General features: G+C 44.0%; 1 protein-coding gene across 1 annotated transcript; it reads left to right on the top strand.

Moving 5' to 3' along the window:
- The first annotated feature begins 181 nt into the window (after positions 1–181).
- LOC309613122 (eukaryotic translation initiation factor 3 subunit C) lies at positions 182–23,376 on the top strand. Its single transcript, XM_082359639.1, has 21 exons — positions 182–288; positions 425–564; positions 1,749–1,814; positions 1,921–2,110; positions 2,500–2,625; positions 2,817–2,871; positions 3,004–3,113; positions 3,513–3,640; positions 12,165–12,324; positions 12,461–12,564; positions 13,031–13,172; positions 13,362–13,487; positions 13,620–13,713; positions 14,551–14,741; positions 14,981–15,205; positions 20,610–20,973; positions 22,354–22,513; positions 22,605–22,670; positions 22,760–22,847; positions 22,946–23,108; positions 23,207–23,376. Exons 2-21 carry the CDS (start codon positions 464–466, stop codon positions 23,287–23,289), a joined length of 2,742 nt encoding a protein of 913 aa, XP_082215765.1. The 5' UTR covers positions 182–288; positions 425–463; the 3' UTR covers positions 23,290–23,376.
- The last annotated feature ends 4,001 nt before the right edge of the window (positions 23,377–27,377 follow it).

Below are 27,377 nucleotides of genomic sequence, written 5' to 3'. Positions count from 1 at the left end.
GCCCTGAAATTCTGATTCCACAGGTGAGGTGTGTGCTTGGTTGGCTGGCTGTGAGCAACAACACCCGAGGGCAAAGCGCGGTCGGATCCAGGGATGTCGAGACCGCCTCCTCGCGGCCAAGTTTACTGCAGGCCTGACCCTGCCCCCTGCGAGGCGCGAGGGCCACTGGGAGTTGTAGTCTCACAGTATAGTTCGTCGGCGTCTCCCGGAAGTGACGCAAAGGTCCCGCCTTCTCCTCGCCGCGTTTCCGCTGCTTCGGCTAAGTAGTGTGATTCGGGAGGTCAGCAGGTACGTACTTCTTGGGCCTCGTGCTTTGGGGAGGAGGGCCCGGGTTGGGGTACGTGCGGAGACGGTGAGGATGGGGGTCAGGAGGTGGCGGCCCGGGCCCTTTCTCGTGGCCCGTGACTTTCGGGCTCTACCGTAGGTCTGGCCGTGCCCGCCGCAGCCGCTCAGCGCCGTCGCCATGTCGCGGTTTTTTACCACCGGTTCGGACAGCGAGTCCGAGTCGTCCCTGTCCGGGGAGGAGCTCGTCACCAAACCTGTCGGGGGTAACTACGGCAAACAGTGAGTGAGGGCCTGGGTCATGGGGACCACTCGTGGGGGTGAGGGGTTCGGCAGGCTGTGGAAGGCCGCGTATATGGGAGGGGAATGGAAATGGGGGCGGTGAGAGCGGGTTCTAAGGATGTTGAGAGTTTAAGGGACCGGAGCAGTGTTGGAGGGACAACCGTAACGCTAAGGGTGCTGTGAATTGTGGGAATCCACCCACCCGGCAAAGGATAGAGTCACAGAGAAGAGGTTTCCCACTGGCTGGGTGTGTTGCATCAGCAAGAAACCCCCAATACTCGCTTGATACCTGGGAGTTCCTTGATGTGGCTCTGAGGTTCTTAAACATCTATTAGTATTTTCCTGTTGTTTATTTCCATTTAAATACTCTTCTCCCATCTCTGCAAATTAAAATTCTTTTCTCCCTTTGGAACGTTGGAATGTTGTTTTTCAAACTTTGGTCATACACATGCCACTTTCATTATTTTTGCCACATACTTGTACTTAAGAATATATATACATACCACTTCAAAGTCTTGTTTCAGCATAAAACTCATTTTTAAAGGTGAAAAATACAATCTGTGTATACCCACATGAATATGATTTCATATCTGTGCCACAAGTGGAAAATCAACATCACTTGCTATAAAATAGGAAATAATTGGAAAAGTTAATAAGATGGAAAGAAAAGAGGTATTGTTGCCAGCTGAATGCTGTCTGTGGTCTGGTTTTTAATTATTAAGTAAAAATAACTAGTAATGGAGGTGTCAAAGCCGTTGAGACTCCTTCCTTGCCCTTGGCCTGTCACACTCTAGGAAATATTGCTTTCTAGTACCTAGTTCAGGTACCACCTTTTTCATTCATTCTAGGTAAAGTACCTCTTTTGTCAACTTGTTTTAGTAATTCTTAGTGATTTGTGTTTTCACATAATTAATTTCTTGACACAGTAAGTAAGCACTGTCGTTTGTTTATGTTTGAGAGGCTGGAGACGGTCATTTTTTAAATGTGTTACGACATTTGATAAAAGGCTTTACTTGAAGTAAGCTCAAAAGATTGAGTTCTATATGATGCGGCTGTGAAGAGGAAGAATAAAACAAGATGAGTGTGGTAGGAATGGGCTACCTGCCCCATCTGAGAAGAAAAAGATCATTTGGAAAGACTGGAGCTAGGAATAGAGGTTAATGGTCTCTTTTTCTTCCAAATAGGCCATTGTTGCTGAGTGAGGATGAAGAAGATACCAAGAGAGTTGTCCGAAGCGCCAAGGATAAGAGGTGAGGCCATGGGGAGGCGGGGTGATGGGGAGTTTCTGGAGCAGTGGTGGATTTTCTGGTTGGTGATGGTGGGCATGTGCAATGTGGTATTGGGCTCTCAAACCAGGTTTGAGGAACTGACCAACCTTATCCGGACCATCCGTAATGCCATGAAGATTCGGGATGTAACCAAGTGCCTGGAAGAGTTTGAGCTCCTGGGAAAAGCATATGGGAAGGCTAAGAGCATTGTGGACAAGGAAGGTGTCCCCCGGTTCTATATCCGAATCCTGGCTGACCTGGAGGACTACCTTAATGAGGTGTGATTCCTGTGGGTGCAGGGGGATCTAGAAGGGGATTGTGGACCTGGAGCTTTCTCCTGACCCACACCCAGGGATCATGTCTTCTCTGAGTTGTTTGGCAGATATTCAGTATTTCCCAGAACATAAGAAATAGGGGGATGAAGCAAGGAGCTTCATTTATGCTCAGAATTTTAATCGTATATATTTTTATATTACCTCTTATTTGTGGTTTTGTACTTTTGATACATAAATGAAGCATTGGTAAACAATAAGTTAACAGATATCGTTATTAAGTAGTATAGATGTTTATAGATAGCAAAACTCAAAAGTTGTGAAGTCTGAAGTTTAGGGAATACTACTTAATCTCAGATCTCTGTTCTCCCTTTCTTCCCTATTCTTTCCTTCAGCTATGGGAAGATAAGGAAGGGAAGAAGAAGATGAACAAGAATAATGCCAAGGCCCTGAGCACCCTGCGCCAGAAGATCCGAAAATACAACCGAGATTTTGAGTCCCATATTACAAATTACAAGCAGGTGAGGCTGCTAGAGGGAGACTCTCTGAACTTTGGGGACAGTGACCTCATGACTGAGACAAAAAAGTATTTGCAAATGGGAGGTGTGTGACTGGAGAAGGAATCATGAGAAAGCTCTGTGCGGTGGAGGAGATGGGATGGGGTAGTGGTTGGCAGGCATCCTTAATTATTCTCTCCTTTCCTTCTGTCAAGAACCCTGAGCAGTCTGCAGATGAAGATGCTGAGAAGAATGAGGAGGATTCAGAAGGTGAGTGAGGAAAACCCTTAATTGCAGATGGTTAGGAAGTCTAAAATTAAGGGTTTCCTTGGCTTGTTTTCTTGGTTGTCATTCAGCTCTTCACCATTCTAACTCTTTTTTTTCTCTCCCCTTTCCCACCAGGCTCTTCAGATGAGGATGAGGATGATGAAGGAGTCAGTGCTGCAGCTTTCCTAAAGAAGAAATCAGAAGCTCCTTCTGGGGAGAGTCGGAAGTTCCTCAAAAAGATGGAGGTAAGAGCCAGGGTTACACTGAGGGGTGGTTTGTCTGTTGTGGACCATTCTTGGGTCTCTGGGGAGAAGAAAAGACTCACAGAGCCCTAGGGTTGGGAGGGGTGGGGTTTAGCAGAGTCTGGTCTGGGGACAGGTTTCCTCTTCGATTAGAGCACTGAGTGACTTGGAATCTGGAGAACTAGATTGCGGGCCCAGCTCTGCCCCAGGGTAGCTTTGTGTCCCTGGAGCAAGTTACCACTTCTCTCTGGGTCTTGGTGGTCCAGTCCAGCTCTTAATATCCTGATTCAACCACTCTTCTTCTGCTCCTGAGAGTCTCTGAAACATGTGTCAGCTGGGAGAGCAGAGACACCAGTCAGTCTTCCCATCTTGTTTCTTCTGATCATCTTTTTTTTCTCTAAGGATGAAGATGAGGACTCAGAAGATTCAGAAGATGATGAAGATTGGGACACAGGTTCCACATCTTCTGATTCAGATTCAGAGGAGGAAGAAGGGAAACAGACAGTGCTGGCATCAAGATTCCTTAAAAAGTAAGAAAAGTAGTGGTACTTTGGGCCACAGTGGGAGGGGTAGGAAGCCTTTAATCATCTTGAAAGTTGTTGCTCCTGTGGAGTCCTTTTATTTATTTATTTATTTTTTCCATTTCAGTTTTAATTTTTATTTGTCTTTTATTTTTTATTTTGACATTAAAAGGTTTTTTTATTGAAGTATAGTTGCTGTATAATATAAGTTATGGGTGTACAGTATAGTGATCCATAATTTTTTTAACTTATTTTTTATTTTATTTTATTTATTTGGCTGTGTCGGGTCTTAGTTGTGGCACGTGGGATCTTGTTTGCAGCATGCGGGATCTTTTGTTGCGGTGCACAGGCTCTTCATTGAGGCACGGGCTTCTTTCTAGTTGTGGCTTGCAGGCTCAGTAGTTGCGGCACACGGGCTTAGTTGCCCCACAGCATGTGGGATCTTAGTTCCCCGACCAAGGGTTGAACCCACGTCCCCTGCATTGGAAGGTGGATTCTTAACCACTGGACCACCAGGGAAGTCCCTAGTTATCCATAATTTTTAAAAGTCATACTCCATTTATAGATTAGTTCCCGGTATTGTACAGTATATCCTTGTAGCTTATTTTATACCTAGTGATTTGTACCTCTTAATCCCCTACTCCTATATTGCTCCTCCCCCCATGGAGTCCTTTTAGGTTGTAGAGGCCAACAGAGGGATCTCAGAGTCAAGTATGTTAGTTGGCTAAGGTCATAAAGCTAATGTGTCCTGCAGATGAGATTTGAAGGTTCCACTGTCCAAATATTTAACCATGACATTACTTGCTGCATGTGGACTGAGTGTTATCTCTCTTTGATGCTGATTAGCTGTGTGATATTGGGTAAGCTACTTAACCTTTCCAGTCTTCAGTTTTATCTTTTGTAAAATGGAGTGGTACTTGACCCTGTCTCAAGGATACCTGCAAAAATATAGGGAGGTGATACGCCTGGCTCAGCCTGGGACTGGCATGTGGTGTGCCCTCAGTGACAGTAGCGTCTCTTCTCACTCTTCTGAGAACCTAGCATATAGCATATAGACTGCAGCAAGCCTTCCTGAACTTTACTAGTATCGTCATGGTATGGGGGAGGATTCTGATTTGGATTCTGGTCACAGCCCTTACTACTTTAGTATCTGTCAACTTGGGTGAGTTACTTAACCTTCTTAGGTCCTGGTTTCCTCCTCTGAAGTCAAGGTGACACCTATCCCTGTGTATTCTACAGAAGTTGAGTATCTAGCTCAGTGATAACTGGCAGAAATACTGATGCTCTAAGGGTTGCTTTCCTGCTTTCAAAAGTTGGGGTTATGCAGCTTCAGGAGTTAGTGAGTTCCCTCACACTAGAGGGGTCAGACACAGCCATTTTATTGAGAAGCATTTTTCATTGTGTGCTCCAGGGAACACTGGTCAAATGCAGGGGGAGTATTGTGTATCTGATGTCTTTTTACTCACAACACTTCTGACACCATATGTGTTTTTTTCTCATACCAGCTAGTTTTCCAACTCTCTGGACACCGACTGGGTGTTCAACACTAATTCAGTTCTGACACTACCCAAAGTTAGCATAGACCCCGTGAGACTGCCACCACCTTAGAGGCCAGTTGTAAGTTCCAAGTGTGGCTCCCGTACTTCTGACCAACCGGCTCTAAATTCACAGAGTTCCTACAGTCCCCTCCTCAGATTTGATAATTTGCTAGATCGACCCACAGAACTCAGGAAAGCTCTTTACTTACTATTACCAGCGTATTATAAAGGATACAACTCAGGAACTGCCAAATGGAAGAGATGCATAGGGCAGGGTATGGGAGAAGGGGCATGGAGCTTCAGTGTCCTCTCTCAGTTCATCATCCTCCTAGCATTTCAGTGGTTCATCAACCAGGAAGCTCTCCAAATTATCATTTAAGGATTTTTATGGAGGCTTCATTACATATCCTTGATTGGTTAAATCGTTGGCCGTTGATGCTGGGCTCCATTTCCAGTCCCTCTTATCCTCCTTGGTGGTCAGAGGGTGGAGCTATAAGTTCCACCCCTCTAATCATGCTTTGGTCTTTCTGGCAACCAGCCCCCATCCTGAAAGCTTTCTGGAGGCCTGTCAAGGCCTCATTAGAATGAAAGATGCTCCTATTGCTCAGGAAATTCCAAGGGATTTAGGAGCTCTGTGTCGGGAACTGAGGACAAAGACCACATAAATATTTCTTTTTTTTTTTTACTTTTATTTTTATTTTTTTTTAAAAGGGCAGTTTAATATGGATACATGGGAGCCATTTTTTTTTTAAAGTATTTGTTTATTTATTTATTTATGGCTGTGTTGGGTCTTCGTTTCTGTGTGAGGGCTTTCTCTAGTTGTGGCAAGCGGGGGCCACTCTTCATCGCGGTGCGCGGGCTTCTCACTATCGTGGCCTCTCTTGTTGCGGAGCACAGGCTCCAGATGTGCAGGCTCAGTAGCTGTGGCTCACGGGCCTAGTTGCTCTGCGGCATGTGGGATCCTCCCAGACCAGGGCTCGAACCCGTGTCCCCTGCATTGGCAGGCAGACTCTCAACCACTGCGCCACCAGGGAAGCCCCCACATAAATATTTCTTATTATGCCACAGTATCATATTCCCTTATTGGAGAGTTTACAACCATATATCAGTTAAGCAAAATTGATCTGTTTAACTTTGTTTCATTAGCTATCTCTTAAATTTGCTTTACTGTGAAACTCATGTTTTAAGCCTACTGACATCCTATAGAAATATCAACCTTATTATTGGTTCATATCTTTTATATTTCCTTTGTGTTTTTGTCTTTTCAATAATTGTGTATTGAAGTCTCCATTATTTGGACCAGTGTGTGTAGTGTGCACTGCACATGTGCATTGCACAAAGGCTCCTGTCTGAGGGAACAAGTGGGGACTAAGGTTAAACTTAGGATATCATGAGAATAGAAAACTACAGACCAGTATCTTTTATGAATTTAGGTTCAAAAATCCTCAGCAAAAACCAGTCCAGCAACATACAAAAAGGCTTTTACATCATGACCAAGTGCAATTTATCCTAATAATGCAAAGTTAGTGTAACGCACGACAGTCAATTAACGTAATACACCATATAAATAGGATAAAGGATAAAAACCTTATAGTCATCTCAGTAGACACAGAGAAAGCATTTGAGAATAATCCTAACACTCCCTCATGATAAAAGCACTCAACAAAGTAGGACTAGAAGGGGGCTTCCTCTGCTTGATAATAGGGCATCTTTGAGAACACACATACAGTTGACCCTTGAACAACATTGGTTTGAACTGCACAGGTCCACTTATACACAGACTTTTTCAATAAATGTGTGCTGTAGTACCACACGGTCCATGGTTGGTTGAATCTTCAGATGCAGAGGACCAACTGTAGAGTCACATGCGGATTTTTGACGGGGGATTGCCACCCCATCCCCATGTCGTACCCCACATCGATCATGGGTCAACTGTATATCTTCTCCTGTCCTTTTATTTTGCACTTTACCATGGTTTATGTTTAGAGATGTCTCTTACAAACACAGCTCGGCTTTTTTTCGTTTTCATCTCATGATCATTGCTATTTTTTTTTCTGTTTTCAATTGTGCCACTCATAAAATTTACCATTAATCATTTTTTAAGTGTCCAATTCAGTGTCATTGAGTTCATTCACTCGGTTGTGCAACCACCACCACTGTCTCCAAAACTTGATCTCTGCTTTTTAATCTCTGCAGGTTAATTTACATTTATTGTGATTATAAATGTATTTTGTCTTGTTCTTGCTCTCTTATTAATGTGCTTTTTATTTATCCTCTTACTATTTTTAACTTCCTTTTTTTAACATAAATTTATTTATTTATTTTTGCATTGGGTCTTCATTGCTGCGCGTGGGCTGTCTCTAGTAGTAGCAAGCGGGGGCTGTTCGTTGCAGTGCATGGGCTCTCATTGCAGTGGCCTCTCTTTTTTTAATTTAAGTAATTAATTTTTATTTTTTTATACAGCAGGTTCTTATTAGTTATCTATTTTATACATATTACTGTATATATTGTCAATTCCAATCTTCCATGTTGGTGTCTCTTGTTTCGGAGCACGGGCTCTAGGCACACGGGCTTCAGTAGTTGTGGCGTGCAGGCTCAGTAGTTGTGGCCCACAGGCTTAGTTGCTCCACGGCACATGGGATCTTCCTGGACCAGGGCTCAAACCCGTGTCCTTTGCATTGGTAGGTGTATTCTTAACCAGGGTGCCACCAGGGAAGCCCACCACACATATTTAAGTTAGCAGTTTGATAAGTTGTGACATGTTTATACTCATGAAACCATCACTGCAATCAGAGTAAATAAAATCCATCACTCCTAAAAATTGCTTTATGCCCCTTTGTAAACCTCTCCTGCCCCACTTCTCTTTGCCCTTTCTGTGATCAACTGCTGATTTGTTTTCTATCACTAGATAGGTTGGCATTTTTTAGAGTTTTATATAAATGGATTCATACAGTATGTAATTTGGTTGGGAGAGATTTGGCTTTCAGAATTATTTTTCAGACTAATTATTTTAAGATTAATCCTATCTTTATTATTTTTACTTTAGAGGTTACCCTTGATATATTTTATTAACCTGTGAAATTTTACTTTGTGTACCTAACCCACCTGATTCACCGCCCCCCCCCCCCCCCGGCCACAAAAAAAAATCTAAAATTAGATTTAGTTAAAGTGTCAAGTGTCAGAGGTTGGGTTTAACCATGGGATCCTCAAAGGCCTTATTGACATTAAGAGTTTGTGGCTTTGTAGTGTCAAAGAATAACTCAGAGACACTATTTTACTTGTATAACAAGGTAGACCAACTTTTAAGATCGATTTCTAACCAAGACAAAAAAGAATTTGATAAGAGAAAGAGGAATAAGGAGAGAGGGAGAAACCGCAGACGGTGGTGGGAATGTTGAATTTTGTTTGCACATTTGTGTGTGTGTAAACTCATTAGCTATCTAAGCCAGCCAAGGTTAGTTTCAGTTGTTAATGAATTATTTAGAAACATGACAGGCTGTCCCTATAATGTCTGCCAGCATCCTTTTTCAACATCTCCGTATTAAACCAGACTATACCCTTCCTCTCATCAGAATTTCTCAGCTTTCATCTTTTGGTCAAAACAAGCACGTAAAGGAACACATTTAATCTCAAGAGCTTCAGTTTCTTTGATGTGGGATAATAAGGTTGTCTAGCAACATTAAAGCACCTGGATATTAGATAGTGGGTTTGGGCAGAAAATATGAGGATAGTCACAGATACAATAAAAGAAACATTTAGGACCTTTATTTAATTTTCTAATCAGGCTAAGCCTATCTAGGAGAATGTCTTTAAGAATCACTTTAGTGAACTTTTAATCAAGTGGCTTTTTTCTTAATTGATTTGTTTTTTCCAAAGTATTTATCCAGGTTCAATAAGATGTTATTTATTGCACATCTTTATTTATTAGCCTTGACTGACCAGTATTTGAGATCAGTTTTATTTAGGGTTAATTCTTTTTTTTTTTTTTTTTTTAATTTTTAGCCGAGCCTCGTGGCTTATGGAATCTTAGTTCCCTGACCAGGGATTAAACCCACGCCCTCGGCAGTGAAAGCTTAGCGTCCTAACCACTGGACTGTCAGGGAATTCCCTATTTAAGGTTAATTCTTAGCTAAGGAATTTGTTAGTTTGGGGCTGAAATGTTTAAATTATTTGTTATTTTGGACCATACAAGAGGTAAATTACAGATCACATGTTTGTGTTTCTGAATTGGTAGTTGGGGTAGGAATTCTTAAGTACAAACTGATGAAATCTAGTATCTTGGACCCCTTCTCATAAGTTACCATGTTGGAGTCTTAATCAAATGTGAATATTGGTTTGCAATCTTGGGAGCTCCCTGGTAAAATCTGAAACTATCCCCATGCACAGAGGACAAGGAGAGACCGAAGAAACAGGCAGACCACTCCAGATTGGTAGGTGGCAGGTGTAATAAGCAAGGGGACTTAAATACAAGGTTTATCTTTGGTGGCCTCAAGATGAGTAGATCTCTGCACCTGTCTTCCAGAAGCTTAAGAGTTTATATAGAGGCTATAATAGAGCTCAGTCACATATTCAGATCAGATGGTCTCAACACATTGCTCTCAAGGCTGCATCCTTGAAGTGGCTCCTAAGGTGGGAACCGTGAGCAGAACGTACATTCCAAGGACAGGGGAGGGAGTAATGAGCCTCCAGTACCCTGGGTCCAGCTCTTGGGTCAGCCCATGGTCACATCCTCTCAATGACCTCTTCCAATAGTGAGCAACCAAGATTTTTACTGTGAAACTTCGATAATGATGAACTGATTCAAAAGAAGTTAAAAGAGGAGGAATACACAGAATACATTTGTTGTCTCAATTAGGAATCCTAATCTGAAGGGTTTTGGAGGAAGTTGTCTACATCTGATATGGTTGCCCTGTGGAATCTCGCCGAGATGCTGTCTGCTTCTAAGAGCTACCTGCTTCTGGAGGCCTTTTTTAAAGTGAACCTCAGGATAGACCTCTGGTGGGACTGGATCTCCAAGTTGTTAGGATCCTAAGGAAGAGTGTATGTCTAGGGGCTCTAGATCATAGTTGTGGTTAAGAGGGTGTGGAATGGTCCTTTTCAGTGTAGTTTTAGGACTAACTTCTATTGGTGTCTCTTAATGTCTTCAGTTTCTTAGCTATGTGTTTAGGTGGAGGTGTATCTGGTGATGTCCCTCTACCTGAGAGCATAAATGTCAGTTTTCTGATCGATTCTAACGATGTGAATATACCAAGGTATAATCTGTCATAGGGGAGAGATCAAGTCAAGTTTTAGGTCTTTCAGTTAGAATTTCATAGGGTGAGAGTTTGTGTTTTTGAGGTGTGAATCACAATATCCTGAGGGCTTCGAGTAAAACTTTAGGCCAAGGATAATTAAGTTCTTTTGAAGTTTAGACAGCATTGATTTTTAAATAGCATGAGGTCCTGTGATCTCAGAGCTTTGGGGATGGATGATGCAGACCAAGCAGTTTCAGCTTAATGAACACACTTAGCGTATTTGCAAAGGATTTTAGCTATGAAATGAGAGTTTTTATCGTTAGGGAGTATTGCATTAGTACAGGAGGAAAAACCATTAAGCTTTTATTGAGTTATGGCATAGGGAGTTCCCTGGTGGTCTAGTGGTTGGGATTCGGTGCTGTCACTGCCATGGCCCGGGTTCCGTCCCTGGTTGGAGAACTGAGATCCCACAAGCATCCCACAAGCCACGTGGCATGGCCCCCAAAAAAAAAAAAAAATGCCATAAATCTTTTGGCAAGGGCAAGTTTTAATCCAACTGGCAAATTTATAAACGATTACTAAAGCATATTCAAACCTTTTAAGCAGTTAAAATGAAATTTATTTATAAATGTTTAAATGGTGTTTTAATCATAGATAACTTGAATGTCTGTTCTCAAGTCTTTCTGGAGAGACTTTTTCCTCAGTATCTTTATAAAGTTTAAAATAATTTGTCCCTGTCATTTGGTTTATATTTCATTATATAAGTATTAAAGTCTGGAAATGGTTTCAGACATCAAATAGCTTAAGTCCACTTTGAGGTAGCCAGTGATATTTTTCTCTTTTGTTGGGGACATTTTGTTGTATTGAACAGTTTTTTTTTTTTAATTCAGAATTTATATTAATAATTTTCATAAGAGGGGAAAGAAAGGCAGGGAAAAGCAGCCAGTCTGGGAACCGCAAAACTTTTTTTTTTTCTAAGCACTGATTTTAAACTGATAACTCAGTTGGTGATAAAAAGATTAGTCTGGGGTCTTCCCTGGTGGTGCAGTGGTTAAGAATCTCCCTGCCAGTGCAGGGACACAGGTTCAAGCCCTGGTCCAGGAAGATCCCACATGCCGCGGAGCAACTAAGCCTGTGCACCACTACTACTGAGCCTGCGCTCTAGAGCCTGGAGCCACAACGCCTGGAGCCCGTGCTCCGCAACAAGAGAAGCCACCGCAGTGAGAAGATGGCGCACTGCAACAAAGAGTAGCCCCCACTAGCCGCAGCTAGAGAGGACCCGTGCACAACAACGAAGACCCAACGCAGCCATAACTAACTAACTAACGAACTAAATAAATAAATAGATTTATTTATTTAAAAAAAAATAAAAAAGATTAGTCTGGACAGAGCAACTAGTACCAAAAACAACTGTGTTGCTTATGGATTCTTTGGAAAACCTTAGAGTTTAGTTGTGGAGCAACATGACAGGCTGTTTCTGTGTCTGTAGTGGCCTGGTTAGCACCTCTGTCTTATTAAACTAGACCATACTCTTTCCTTCATACGAGTTGCTTAGTGTAATATGGTAACAGACCTTGGTAAGTGGTCTGGCAGATTCAAATGCTTAGTGGTCCTTGCTTTGGTTATGGTTAGTTATCCATAGGTCATTCTTGTAGAGTGTAACTTGGACCCAGGAAGAGAAAAAGAGGAATTTCGTGGGAGGAAGAAGCCTCAAGGTGGAGAGGGGGCTGATCCTTCATCTTCTCCTGTGTCTCTTGGCAGGGCCCCCACCACAGAGGAGGACAAGAAGGCAGCTGAGAAGAAACGGGAGGACAAAGCCAAGAAGAAGCACGATAGGAAATCCAAGCGCCTGGATGAGGAGGAGGAAGACAATGAAGGCGGGGAGTGGGAAAGGGTCCGGGGTGGAGTGCCCCTGGTTAAGGTGAGGATTTTAGAATGAAAAGGAATTGGGAAACAGTTTGGGAGAGCATACAGGTACCCTCCTGGTCGGATTCGGGAGAACACTTAAGGCAAGAACAGGTTTCTGTCAGCCTGCACATAACTTGTGTGTTACCTAGGAGAAGCCAAAAATGTTTGCCAAGGGAACTGAGATCACCCACGCTGTTGTCATCAAGAAACTGAATGAAATCCTACAGGCACGAGGCAAGAAGGGAACTGATCGGTAAGATTCATGGGCCTGGACTGTGTCATTACAGGGTGAAAGCTCATTTTCTCTTAAGACACAGGGTGAAGGTTGGTGGGGAAATAGTGCTATTTTGGGAAAATCTTTGTGTGGTTACAGTAGAAGGAATGATGTACTTGGAATACACCAGTCTATTTTCTGCTGTTTACATTCTGTTTGACCTTAGATCAATCACTTAACCTTTGGGGGCTGTTTTCCCATTCGTAAAATGGGAATAATACTCATCTTCTTTAGTTATTCAGTGACGAAAGAGGATGGTAGATTGTTAGCATTATTGCTATTTCTGTTTGGAATTTATGAGGGAGAAGCAAGTATATAGGTGGTGAGGCTAGGGGTGGGTATTGGGAATGAGGCTGCTTTTCTTGTCTGAAGAGGGCATGCTGTATGACAGGATAAGACTTTTTTATTTGTTTCCTGTGCCTCACCCAATTCTGTACCCCTCCAGTGCAGCCCAGATTGAGCTGCTACAGCTGCTGGTTCAGATTGCCTCTGAAAACAACCTGGGAGAGGGTGTCACCGTCAAGATCAAGTTCAATATCATCGCCTCTCTTTATGACTACAACCCCAACCTGGCCACATACATGAAGGTGAGAACAATAAGGAGCATCCCACGGCGGAGCTGGTGGGTCATGGGAAGGTGGCTAGTGACTCAAGACTCAAGGACTGTTGGAGCAATCTTGGTGGTTGAAGGCCCGTGGATTTCTGGTGAAGGGCTCTTGGGAGGCATCTGCTTGTCCCACCTTCACAGCTCTGACTGCTGTCTGATCTCTTGGCAGCCTGAGATGTGGCAGAAGTGTCTGGACTGCATCAATGAGCTGATGGACATCCTGTTTGCAAACCCCAACATCTTTGTTGGAGAGAACATTCTGGAAGAGAGTGAGAACCTGCATAACGCCGACCAGGTAAAGAGGGGATTTGGCAGGCTATTTGGAAGTGTGTGTTGTCTGCTTTGGGAAGGCTTGTTGGAGACAGAAGGGTTGAAGTCCAGGACTGGAATCTGGGCTAATTTATTTCCTCCTTTGCCTTCTCTTCAGCCGCTGCGTGTCCGTGGCTGTATCCTAACTCTGGTGGAACGAATGGATGAAGAATTTACCAAGATAATGCAAAACACTGATCCTCACTCCCAAGGTGAGCCCGAGCAAGCATGGGCATCAGTGAGAGGAAAAGTGCAGGGATTAAAATGAAGGATTATACTAAGTGAGAATGTTCGGAAAGCCAGCCCTTCCTCACCCCAGCATTCATACCACAGGGCCTCTTTAAGATACTGGACCCCACTCCCATAGCTTCTGATTCAATAGGTCTGGCTGAGGCCTCACATTTTGCATTTCTAACATGTTCCTAAGTGATGCTGCTGTCTGCTACTTTGAGAACTGTTGGGGTATGATGGTCTCTGTCCACTTGGCTTGTTTAGCTTGTACGCCTTAAGCATTAGAATGGGGAAATGCAGGACATTGACACAGTAAAATGTGAGTGTCTACATGTGTCCACCAAGTCAAAGGTGTATTGATGAACAAGACAACTTGGGGCCTTCATGCTCATGGAGCTTACATTTCGGTGCTGAAGCAAGGCAGTTCTACAGAAAAAATGAACGAGTCAGTTGTAGATAATGTAAAGTGTGAATTAGAAATTCAGATCGGGACATGTGACAGAGGATGTCTGGAGTGGTGGCTGCTTTAGATTATGGTTGAAGAAGCATCTGTAGGTAGGGCCCATTTGAGGTGAGAGCCGAATGAGAAGGAGGAGGAGGAGTTAATCAGGGGAGGAATTAGCAGAAGAGAGTGCCTGACAGCAATGGAAAGTGAGCTTGACATGTCCCAGGAGAGGATGGTATTTTTAGGGCACAGTGAGTAGACTTTTCTGATGGGTACAGAAAACACATGCAGAGGTAATTGGGTTGTTGAGGGACATATGATTGGGAAAGCCTGGGTGCCTGGCTAAGCTGAGGGTGGGTGCTCTCCCTGCCAGAGTACGTGGAGCACCTGAAGGACGAGGCACAGGTGTGCACCATCATTGAGCGTGTGCAGCGCTACCTGGAGGAGAAGGGCACCACTGACGAGATCTGTCGCGTCTACTTGAGGCGCATCCTCCACACCTACTACAAGTTTGATTACAAGGCCCATCAGCGGCAGCTTACCCCCCCTGAGGGCTCCTCAAAGGTAAGTGCTTGGCCACCATGTCAGAGGGGAGAGGGGTGTGTCCGTCGGTTCTGCATGTCTGTCAGGACTTCATGGCAGATCTTCTATTCCCTGGGGACTGTCTGTGGTGGAGCAGAGGGACGAGGATGAGGCTGGATGGAGTCTTGTCTTTGGTTGCTGAAGGTTGAGCCATTTAGAACCATTGTCCTTGCCGCATCTCCTCCTCCAGCAATATCTCCCCCCACCCCCTACCCCTCCAGTCAGAGCAAGACCAGGCCGAAAATGAGGGCGAGGACTCAGCTGTGCTGATGGAGAGACTGTGCAAGTACATCTATGCCAAGGACCGCACAGACCGAATCCGCACATGCGCCATCCTCTGCCATATCTACCATCATGCTCTGCACTCCCGCTGGTACCAGGCCCGTGACCTTATGCTCATGAGCCACCTACAAGACAACATTCAGCACGCGGACCCGCCAGTACAGGTAGGGTGGGAAGGAGGCGTTCTGGCCCTGGTGGCAAAGGGAAGACCAGGCCAGGCCCCCGTCCTCTCTGTTCAGGCAAAGTGTCTCAGGCAGATTAGCCACCTGTCTGGCTAATGCAGATACAGGGAGACACTTGGTCCTTCCCTAGTGCTAGCATTCTTTGATTCTCCTACATATTAACATAGAGTCCTCTGGGATAGGATTTGGGTTCAACTAACATTTATTATAACTACTATGTGTCTGGTTTGGAACAAACATTAGGAGATCATCTTACTTAAAAAGATGAAAAAGCATTTAAGCAGTTAAACTGAGAAGGACAAGGACCCAAATACAGTGTGACGTGTGAAACATAAAATTTTGTGTGTGGCAGCATTGTGAGGACATTTTCATGTAGGAGTATTACAGCTGTGTCTAGGTATAGATCCTATAAATGTGTGTTTAGAACAATTGTGAGGGATTTATGTATAAAACATTTGGTGAGCCTGTCTGGTGGTGCTTTTTGAATAGCACTCCTATTTTTTATTCCATTGTATGAATTTATCACAGGTTCTTGAGTTTCCTCTTGATAGATACCTGATCAACCAGTTTGGGGTATTATAAATGAAGCTCTTGTGATTTATGTGTAAGTTTGTGTGGATGTATGGTTTCTCTTGGGTAAATACTTAAGCGTGGAATTGCTGCATCATAGTGTAGGTGTATGTGCAGTTTTTTAAGAAACTCAAAAGTGAGACTTCCCCGGTGGTACAGTGGTTAAGAATCTGCCTGCCAATGCAGGGGACACGGGTTCAAGCCCTGGTCCGGGAAGATCCCACATGCCGCAGAGCAACTAAGCCCACAACTACTGAGCCTGCACTCTAGAGCCTGCAAGCCACGGCTACTGAGCCCCCGCTCAGTACGAGTACTCTACTCAACGAAGAGTAACCCCCGCTCACTGCAACTAGAGAAAGCTCGCGCGCATCAATGAAGACCCAAGGCAGCCAAAAATAAATAAATAAATTTATTAAAAAAAAAAAAAAAAAAAGAATGAAACTCAGAAATGGTTGTACCATTTTTCTTTTTTTAATAAATTTATTTATAGTTATTTTTGGCTGTGTTGGGTCTTCGTTTCCGTGCGAGGGCTTTCTCCAGTTGCGGCAAGCGGGGGCCACTCTTAATTGCGGTGCGCGGCCTCTCACCGTCGCGGCCTCTCCCGTTGGGGAGCACAGGCTCCAGACGCGCAGGCTCAGTAGTTGTGGCTCACGGGCTTAGTCGCTCCGCGGCATGTGGGATCTTCCCAGACCAGGGCTCGAACCCCTGTCCCCTGCATTGGCAGGCAGATTCTTAACCGCTGCGCCACCAGGGAAGCCCGGTTGTACCATTTTTCACTTCTACCTTGTCAATATTTAGTGTTGTTGGTCTTCTTAATTTTCGCCATCATAGTTGTTGTCTAATGGTGTCTCAATGTGGTGTTAGTTTGTATTTCCCTGATAACTATTGAAATTGACTACTTTAAAAATTTTTATTGGCCCTTTATATGTCTTTGTGAGATGTCTGGTCAACTTTTGCCCCCCCCCTTTTTTTAAAGATTGGATTATTCATCTTTTTATTATTGCATTGTAGGAAATCTTTATATATCCTGGATACCAGTCCTTTGTCATATAAATGTTTTCCAAATATTTTTTTCCAGGCTGTGGTTTGCCTATTCATTTTCTTAACCATGTGTTTTGATGTATATTCTAATATATCAGTTTTATCTCTTTTGGTTATTTTCTGGGTCCTATCTAAAGAAACTTTTTCCTACTTGCAATTCATAAGGATAATCTTTTTTTATTTTTAGTTTTTGGAAGTTCTTGTGGTTTTAGCTTTCACATTTAGGTCTATGTTTTCTGCATATGGTGTGAAGTCAGGGTCAGAGACGTTCTTTCCCCATTATATTGCTTTGGTGCCTTTGTGGAAAACCACATGAAAAACCAACCACATGACCCTATAAATGTGTTTCTGGGCTCTCTATTCTATTCCATTCATTCATCTTTTTGTCTTTCCTTACGCCAGTTCCACACTGTCTCGATGGCTGTGCCTTTAGAGTTAAGCCTTTTTTTTTTTTTTTTTTTTAATTTATTTATTTATTTATTTATGGCTGCATGGGGTCTTCGTTGCTTCGCCCAGGCTTTCTCTAGTTGCGGCGAGCAGGGGTTGCTCTTTGTTGCGGTGCATGGGCTTCTCATTGCAGTGGCTTCTCTTGTTGCGCAGCATGGGCTCTAGGCGTGCAGGCTTCAGTACTTGTGGTACTCGGGCTCAGTAGTTGTGGCTTGCAGGCTCTAGAGTGCAGGCTCAGTAGTTGTAGCGCACGGGCTTAGTTGCTCCACGGCATGTGGGATCTTCCCGGACCAGGGCTCGAACCCGTGTCTCCTGCATTGGCAGGCGGATTCTTAACCACTGTGCCACAAGGGAAGTCCCTAGAGTAAGTCTTGAAGTCAGGTAGTATGACTCCTCCAACTTTGTTGTTTTTTAAGAATAGTTGGAATGTTCTGTGACATTTGCATTTCCACATAAATTTCAAAATCAGCTTGTCAATTTGTGCAAAAATGCCTGCTGGGATTATATTGAATCTGTAAATCAATTTTGGGAGAACTGACACCTTAACAACTTTGAACCTTTTGATCTTACGTGTTATTCTTCATTTAATTTCTTCAGTTTCTCTCTGCAGAGGTAATACACATCTTTTAAAAAATTATTCCTGAGAATTATACGATTTTTGATGCTATCGTAAATGCAATTTTTAAATTTAATTTAATTTTATTTTTATTTTTTATTTTGTCCACACGGTTTGCGGGATCTCAGTTCCTCAACCAAGGATTGAACCTGGGCCACGGCAGAGAAAGCACTGAATCCTAACCAGTAGACCACCAGGGAACTCCTGTTAATTTCATTTTTAAATTGTTAACTACCAGTATCTAAAAATAGAGTTAATTTTTTTACATTGGCCTTGGATCCTGCCATCTTGCTAAATTCAGTTTTAGTCTGGCCTTCTGTCCTCTGTATTTGCGGATTCAACCAACTGCAGATTGAAGATATTTGGGGGGAGGGGGAGGGATTCCAGAAAGTTCCCCCAAAAAACAAAATTTGCCTTGTTTGGTAACTATTTACATAGCCCTTACATTGTATTAGGTGTTACAAGTAATCTACAGATGATTTAAATTACATGGGAGGATGTACCGTAAGTTATATTCAAATACTATGCCATTTCATGTAAGAGACTTGAGCATCTGCAGATTTTGGTATCCATGGAGGGTCCAGGAACCAATCCCCCATGGATACTGAGGGACAGCTGTATTGGGTCTAGTGTTTTATAGATTCCTTAAGTTTTTTTTACTGAATTAATCATGTCATCTGCACATAGGGACAGTTTTATTACTATACCAATCTCTGAGACTTTTCTTTCTTTTTTATTTTATTTTTTTGCCATATTGTAAAGACTCAAATCTCTAATACTTAGTGCTGAATAGAAGTGAGAGCAGACATCTTGCCTCCTTCCCAGTATCAGCAGGGAAGCAGTGAACATTTCACCATTAAGAAGAATGTTACCTATTTTTATAGATAGTATTTTTGTAGATAGACTTTCTCAGATTGATGGAGTTCTCTTCTGATCCTAGTTGGCTGGGAATTTTTGTCCTTAATAGGTGTTGAATTTTGTCAAAATCTTTTTCTGCATCTATTGAAATAATGCACAGTTATTTCTCCATTATTCTGTTCATGTGGTGAATAACCTTGATTTTAGATTTTTATACCAGACTTTCATTCCTGTGATATATCCTGCTTGGTCATGGTATATTATCTCTTATATGTATTGCTGGATTTTGCTTGCTGGTATGTTTTTAAGGCTCTTTGTATCTAAGTTCATGACCGATATTGACCTCTATATTTTTGTTGTCAGTAAAGACTTGGTCTTTCCCCCCCACCAAAATCCATACTACCTACAATCTTCCCTATCTTAATTATTGATAAGTCCATCTTTTCAGTTGCCTAGGCCCAGAAGCCTTGCATTCACCTTTGATTCTTGTTTTTCTCTCACATTTGATTCCCCACCCATCTGTGTTGAAAATCCCTATCTGACCACTTATTATCACTTCCACTGCTACCCTCTGGTCTAAGCCACCATCAGGTTCCCGGTCTGTCTCTCTGCTTCTGCCCTTTTATCCCTTCAGGCTGTTCTTTCTTTTTCTTTTTCTTTTTCTTTTTTTTAATGTTTATTCCTTTTACTTTTTTAATTAATTTATTTTTGGCTGCATTGGGTCTTCATTGCTGCGCACGGGCTTTCTCTAGTTGCGGCGAGTGGGGGCTGCTCTTCATTGCGGTGCGCGGGCTTCTCATTGTGGTGGCTCCTCTTTGTTACGGAGCACGGGCTCTAGGGCACGCGGGCTTCAGTAGTTGCGGCGCATGGGCTTAGTTGCTCCGCGGCATGTGGGATCTTCCCGGACCAGGGCTCAAACCCATGTCCCCTGCTTTGGCAGGCAGATTCTTTTTTTTTTTTTTTTTTTTTTAATTTTAAATAAACTTATTTATTTTTGGCTGCATTGGGTCTTTGTAGCTGTGCGTGGGCTTTCTCTTGTTGCAGTGTGCGGGCTTCTCCTTGCGGTGGCTTCTCTTGTTGCGGAGCATGGGCTCTAGGCCGGCGGGCTTCAGTAGCTGTGGCGTGTGGGCTCAGTAGTTGTGGCACACAAGCTTAGTTGCTCCACATGTGGGATCTTCCCGGACCAGGGATCGAACCCATGTCCTCTGCATTGGCAGGCGGATTCTTAACCAGTGTACCACCAGGGAAGCCCCTTCAGGCTGTTCTTAATGCAGCAGCCAGAGTAACCCTGTTAATAAAGTCAAATTATGTAACTTATTTGCTCAAAAGCTTCCTGTGGTTTCCCATCTTAAAATCTTTAACATGGCTTACAACGCCCTGTGCTTGCCCAGCCTTCAGTTTCTGGTCACATCTTTTACCAGCTCTAGCCATATCTCGTTCCTTGTCCTTGAATACGTCTGGCATCGGGCCTTTGCACTTGCTTTTCATGTTTCCTAGAATATTCTTCTTCCTCCAGGGATCTGTATGACTTGCTCTTTCTTTTTCTATTAGGTCTTTGTTTTTAAACATCCCCTTCAAAATGAGGCCTTCCCTAGTTATCCTACATAAAATTGTGAGTTCCCACCACTACTGCCACCACTCAGACTCCCTTCTTAACTTCCTCGTCTGCTTTATTTTTCTCCTTAGCTTGAGGCACCACCTGCATATTATGCTTATTTTGTCCTCCATACCCCTGTCCCTAGAGTGTAAGCTCCATGGAAGGGGAGGAACTGGTCTATTTTGTTCTCTGTCCTAACCCTGTGAAAGACTTGCCTTGTGGCTATCACCTCTGAGTGCATTGCCCTTCGCTCTTAGATCCTGTACAACCGCACCATGGTGCAGCTGGGCATCTGTGCCTTCCGCCAAGGCCTGACCAAGGATGCTCACAATGCCCTGCTGGACATCCAGTCAAGCGGCCGGGCCAAGGAGCTTCTGGGCCAGGGTCTGCTGCTGCGCAGCCTGCAAGAGCGCAACCAGGAGCAGGAGAAGGTGGAGCGGCGCCGGCAGGTGCCCTTCCACCTGCACATAAATCTGGAGCTGCTGGAGTGTGTTTACCTGGTGTCGGCCATGCTCCTGGAGATCCCCTACATGGCCGCCCATGAGAGTGATGCCCGCCGGCGCATGATCAGCAAGCAGTTCCATCACCAGCTGCGGGTGGGCGAGCGACAGCCCTTGCTGGGTGAGTGTGGGGCTCTGTAGTGCAGCAGACTTTGTTCGTTTGTTCCTTGATTACTTGTAATCAAAGGAGTAAGAGAAGATAAAGGGAGTAAGCTTTCCCACAAGATGATTCCCTTTGATTTAATGGCATTTCCATGTATGGCATAAAAGCATCATTTTTACTAAGTAGTCTCCATCGTCTCTTACCATCGGACACGTTGTCTTAGCTTACAAATTAAGCTCCCTGCTTCCTATCATTCTCCCCTTCAGTCTGTATTTGTCAGTAGTATCTTTCTACCAAGTGTAGGATGTTATACACCCCCAGCACCTTCAGAAGTTCTTCATTGCCTGTAGAATGAAGTCCAGCCTCCTTAGTCACTAAGTTAAAGTCTCCATGACCTGATTCCAGCGGTATTTTTAATTTAGTATAAACTTACGTACTACTTTTTCCTGCCTGGCACTAAGTGTTTTATAAATAATAATAATTCATTTATTCTTCATTAGTCATAGCCCTATGAAGATACTATTATGACCCTCCTTTTTCCTGATTAAGAAACTGAGGCACAAAAGTTAAGTGACTTTACCCAGGGTTAACACAGCTGGTATGTGTCTCTCTGACCTTTTTGTCTTTTTCCCTTTCATCCATATTATTTTTTAGCTAACTAACTAGACCCTTGGCATTCAAGAATCTGACATTGGCTTCTTTGAGCACTTTTAGAGATCTGATCATTCAATCCAGAGGTTGAGTGAGTTGTGATTTCACTGGGAAAGGACTTTGAATTGTGCCTTTCCTGTAAGGCTGGTGCATGGAAGGACTTGGCAAGTGAGCCAAGCTTATTGCCCACAGCCACGTCCCTCTACAGATTTGTCCTCTACTGGTTGTGTGTATGGTCATATTAAGAGCGGGCACACTTTAGGCGCATTTTGTCTGCGCTGTGTAGTGGTGCTTTACTTTGTTTTGTTTTCATTGGAAAATTGCCAGTGAAAATCTGTATGTCCAGCATCTCTTAGGGCTTCTTGGTTCACATTCCCCGCCTCTCTACTACTGTCTGCAGTGGATGTTAGACATTTTTTTTAGGTCAGTGAACCTTGTAAGAATCTGATAAAAGCTGTGGACCCTTTCCTAGGAAAATGTGCATAAGGGTACACACAGCAATTTGTCAGCATTTTCAAGGAACTCGCCAATCCCCTGAGGCACATCATAGACTAAGTCTAAATGTAAATATAGTTATTCTGATATTAAGTGACTATTACAGTTACATGGCTACTTAATGGAGAGCTGGGAGAGTCTCAATCCAGTTGTTTGCTCTCCTAGCCTGGGTTCCTCCTTAAATAGTGCTTGTGGGGGAAGGAGCCCTCATCCCAAGTTTCCCTAGGCCCTCCCTCATTCCCAACTTTTCAGGTCCCCCCGAGTCAATGAGGGAACACGTGGTCGCTGCCTCCAAGGCCATGAAGATGGGTGACTGGAAGACCTGCCACAGTTTTATCATCAACGAGAAGATGAATGGCAAAGTGTGGGACCTTTTCCCGGAGGCTGACAAAGTCCGATCCATGCTGGTTAGGTGAGCAGAGAACAAGACCCTAGTGGGTGGGGAAGAAAAGACTTGGTCTCCTTCACTGAAAATCTCCCCCTTTTCTCCCTTCTCCCCACAGGAAGATCCAGGAAGAGTCACTGCGGACCTACCTCTTCACCTACAGCAGTGTCTATGACTCCATCAGGTAGGATGGGCCCTGAGGAGGCACAGGAGCCCCAGCTCTGTGGTCAAGGGTCCTAATTGCTCCCTGCTCTTGGCCTTCTTTCTCCCCAGCATGGAGACACTGTCTGACATGTTTGAACTGGACCTGCCCACTGTGCACTCCATCATCAGCAAGATGATCATTAACGAGGAGTTGATGGTAAGGGCCATCAACATGGGCACATGGGCAGGTGGAGTCATGGAGAGATTGGAGTGCAGGAGACTGATCTGTCCCTTCCTCCGCCTCACTTCTGTCAGGCCTCCCTGGACCAGCCGACACAGACAGTGGTGATGCACCGCACTGAGCCCACTGCCCAGCAGAACCTGGCCCTGCAGCTGGCTGAGAAGCTGGGCAGCCTGGTGGAAAACAATGAGCGGGTGTTTGACCACAAGCAGGGTACCTATGGTGGCTACTTCCGAGGTGAGTGCTTCCATCCCCTCTGCGCTCCCAGGGTCCTGGCCCCCTTACTGCCTCTCCCTTGGCATTCACCCCCTCCCCTCCCCATCTCTCTCCTGCAGACCAGAAGGATGGCTACCGCAAAAATGAGGGCTACATGCGCCGGGGTGGCTACCGCCAGCAGCAGTCTCAGACGGCCTACTGATTGCTTGACTTCAGTTCCCAGTGCCCTAAACCATTCAACGTTTAGGTCCAGCCACACCCCAGTCATTAAAGGTCTATTTAGAGTTGCTGCAGTTCTGCCTGTCTGTGTGTCGCCAGAGGTGTGTTGGACACATTTATTTGCTAATTATATTTCTAAGCTTCTATCCCATGACAGGCACAAGGCTCAGGATGCAGGGGTGACTTGCACGTATCCCTGACTTCAGAGAGCTTGCTGCTTTTTGACATTTGACCAGAAAATTGTAATAACATGTGATAAGTTATAACGGGTGTTTTTTTAAAAGGTGGTGGGCATATTGAATAGGATGTGATTATGGGGCATAAATGTCAGGGAAAGCATAGTGGAGGCAGTGGTGATGGACGTTGCAAGTGGATGGGTGGTGGTTCACCAGGCAGGGAAAAGGGAGAGTTAGTCTAGACCCGTGTGAAGTGTAGTCCTCAGACCAGTGTGGATGCACAGTTAGCCTGTCCATGACAAAACAGGCACCATAATTAAGAGTAAGCACTGAGAAACTTTGCCATTGCTGTGATATCTAAGCATGTGATCGATTTTCTGATTTGTGTGTATAGTGTTTTCGAAAGTATTTACCCACAATAGGCTGGAAATTTTTTTAATGGCCCTTCACCACATTTGAAGAGCATTGGTGTAGGCAAAGGAAAAAGAGCACTTAAAGAGGATGAGAGGAGCAAAAGAATAGTGTGGTTGGTATAAAGTGTTTGTGGAGTATGTGCAGAAGATCAACTAGAGGCTTAATCTGGGGGCCACCTCATGAGGGCTAAATGCTTTGGACTTGTGGAAACAAAATAGAATGGATCCATTTTTAAGAAGGGTAATGGAGCAGTACTGTGGAGTATAGAGTTGGAGGCAGAGTGCCTACCATAGTAAAAAACATCTAAAGCCAGGGTGGGGCTTCCCTGGTGGCACAGTGGTTGGGAATCCGCCTGCCAATGCAGGGGACACGGGTTCGAGCCCTGGTCCGGGAGGATTCCATGTGCCGCGGAGCGGCTAGGCCCGTGCGCCACAACTACTGAGCCTGCACTCTAGAGCCCATGCTGCGCAACAAGAGAAGCCACCGCAATGAGAAGCCCGTGCACTGCAACTAGAGAAAGCCCGCGCGAAGCAGTGAAACCCAGCACAGTCTAAATAAATAAATAAATAAATTTTTTAAATAAATAAATAAAGCCAGGATTGGTTTGGGATCAGAGGTGAGGGAATGATAGAAGAGGGATGTATGTGTCAAGCTGTGGGGTTCTGTGACAGGTTGAATCTGAGAGTAGTAAGAGCGACAGATTCTCGTGTCTGGGGATAAATTGACAGTAGGGATGTTATCAAGAAATTGTTGGGCTAGTCTTTGTGTTCAGAAATACAAGAAGAGCAGGGGTGCAGAGTGGGCTTGATAATGAGGTTGGTTTTACGAATGTTGAGTTTGAGGTTCCTCTGGGACATAAGCAAGGCAGTTGGAGGTTAAGGTTTGGGATGCATATTAATTAGACTATTAAGCTGCTCTAACAAATGGACTCCAAAGCAATGATTCACACAAAATAGTTTAGTTCTCATGTGACAGTCCAGAGGTAGGTGAGTGGCCCTGGCTTGCAGTTAAGCAACTATATTACAGGATCATCTGGGGACTCAGGGTCCTACTGTCTTAATGCTTCACCATCCCCTAGGTGGTGGTTCTCATCTGTATGGTTGAAGCTAGTGCACCAGCCCCACATCTTTGTTCAGGCCCATAGGAAGGGGAAGAGAAAATAGAGGGCCTGGAAATTACCCTGATCCCATGGGCTAGAACCTAGTCTCAAATTCTTACCATCCTGTGGAGAAGGCTAAAATGCCTCTATCTGGATGGTTGTGTGTTCATTTAAACTTGGGGGTTATATTATTAAAAGAAGAGGAGAGTGGACCATGGGGGCACAATTATTAGTCTGTCACAGAAGGAAAAGAACAAAAGATTTTGGATTGAGTGGCTTGTAAATGGTTGTAAAAAGTATGGTAGTGGGTAACATTTATCAGAGCCAGCATTATTGACTGCTTACATGCTGGGTGCTTTACATGCCTTAACTTCATTTACTCCTTCTAGAATAACCCTATTATCTCCATTTTATAGTTGGGAAAACTGACATTAAGTGATTTGCCTGAGATCACATAACTAGGAAGTACGGTAGATAGATGCACAGTAAGGCAGCCTTACTCTGTGATCCTAGCTCTTAACCGTTGTACTTAGTGATAATTATATTTCAGGAATGGTCAGCATAGAGTAGGAGACAGCTAATGACTGAACTCTCAGCATGTGAGTGGTAGGAGAAAGGGGGAAGCCAAAGAAAGGAGTGGCCACAGAGGCAGTAGAACCAGGGAGGAAAGGTGATGGAAAGGCTGAAGAGTCTGCATCTCTAGACTAGGCTTCCCCGTACTAAACTTGGCCAGTTTAGCACCCTTTGGCAGAAGGTACAGTCATCGTGTTGCCTGGTTCCATGAAGTCCCTTTCCATTTTCCAGTCTAGAACTGGTAACCACTGAACAGTGTTGTCAAAGCTTTTTCTGTCTGGGGCTAGATATTAAATATTTTAAGCTTTGTAGGCCACATGTGATCTGTCACATATACCGTTTTTCTTTTGAACAACTCTTTAAACATGTAAAATCCAGTCTTGGCTAACTGATTGTACAGAAACAATCCACGGACCAGATTTGCCCCAATCCCTGCCCTAGATACAGAGTGATTGGTGCCACCTGGAATTGTACCACTTGGCATTATTGACGGAGGCCTAGAATACGTTCAACATGATTTTGCCTCAGCCTGGCCTTATGGAGGGAGGCAAAATATGACCGCTGCCAATGCACGCCCTTCAGTTTTTGTTTTTGTTTTTGTTTTAAAGATTATTTATTTATTTTTGGCTGTGTCAGGTTTTAGTTGCGGCACGCAGGCTCTTTGTTGTGGCTTGCTGGCTTCTCTCCAGTTGTGGCGTGTGGGTTTTCTCTTCTCTAGTTGTGGCGTGCAGGCTCCAGAGCACGTGGGCTCTGTAGTTTGCGGCATGCAGGCGCTGTAGCTGAGGCGTGCGAGCTCAGTAGTTGTGGCGCATGGACTTAGTTTCCCCACGGCATGTGGGATCTTAGTTCCCTGACCAGGGTTTGAACTCCCGTCCCCTGCATTGGAAGGCAGATTCTTTACCACTGGACCACCAGAGAAGTCCCACGCCCTTCAGTTTTGGTGAAAAGCTCAACTTCACAAGTTTTTCTCAAAATTTTCAAGAGTTCACAGAATTTCTCAGTTGTACGAATCTAGCTGAAACAATAGTCTTTTATGAAAATAAAGTCAGATTCAAAAGTTTTCAAGACTTCAGCAGGAGTTTGAGCAAACCTAGAGGATAAAAAACACTTTTTGTTAAAAGAAACTCCAATCAAAATGTCTCAAAAGTATGTTCAAGCAAATTTGGATGAAATAAGAATGAAACAGTTTTTGTGAAAGCTAAGCTTAGATTCATAAATTTTCCTGTTACGAATTTGAGCAAATGTAGCTAAGACAGCCATTTTTGTGAAAGCAAGCGCAAATTCACAGTTCTCAGATGCGACTTCCTAGCATCAGTTTATGCAAGTGTAGGTGGAAAGCAACAGTATTGGCTCTTGTGAAATTGTGTGAAAGCACAGATCATGAGTTCTCAGAAATTGCTTCCCAACTTCTGGTGCTGGTCAAGATTTAAGCCCACTACAGCCTATCTCCAACTGATTATAACCAAAAATTGGAAAAAATACAAAAAGTTACCTGAGGATTCTGAAAAATAAAAGAAGTCAGATTAGGGAGGGGGAGTCAAAACTTACACAATCCCTACAGGGCTGAGTTTCCTGGTGTTTTTCCTTTTTCATGGCTTTCACTTCTGAGGTCAGGCTGCAAAACCCCCTAAAGAACCCAGCTTGGCTTTGGCCAGAGGACCGGGAAAAGGGACCCTGTGAGCTGGAGAACATAATAGGAAATCCATTTCTTTTTTTCCCTCTGCTGGCCCCCAAGAGCAGGCAAAAGTTGCAAGGCTGCAGCACTTTAGCTCTGGCAGCTAAAACTATTATTGTCTGGGCAGAGGAACC

Source organism: Balaenoptera borealis, assembly GCF_965194805.1.
Source record: "Balaenoptera borealis genome assembly, chromosome: 16".
Classification (NCBI taxonomy): domain Eukaryota; kingdom Metazoa; phylum Chordata; class Mammalia; order Artiodactyla; family Balaenopteridae; genus Balaenoptera; species Balaenoptera borealis.
Note: the sequence above shows the minus strand (reverse complement) of the source record. Positions and strands in the feature narration are given on the sequence as shown.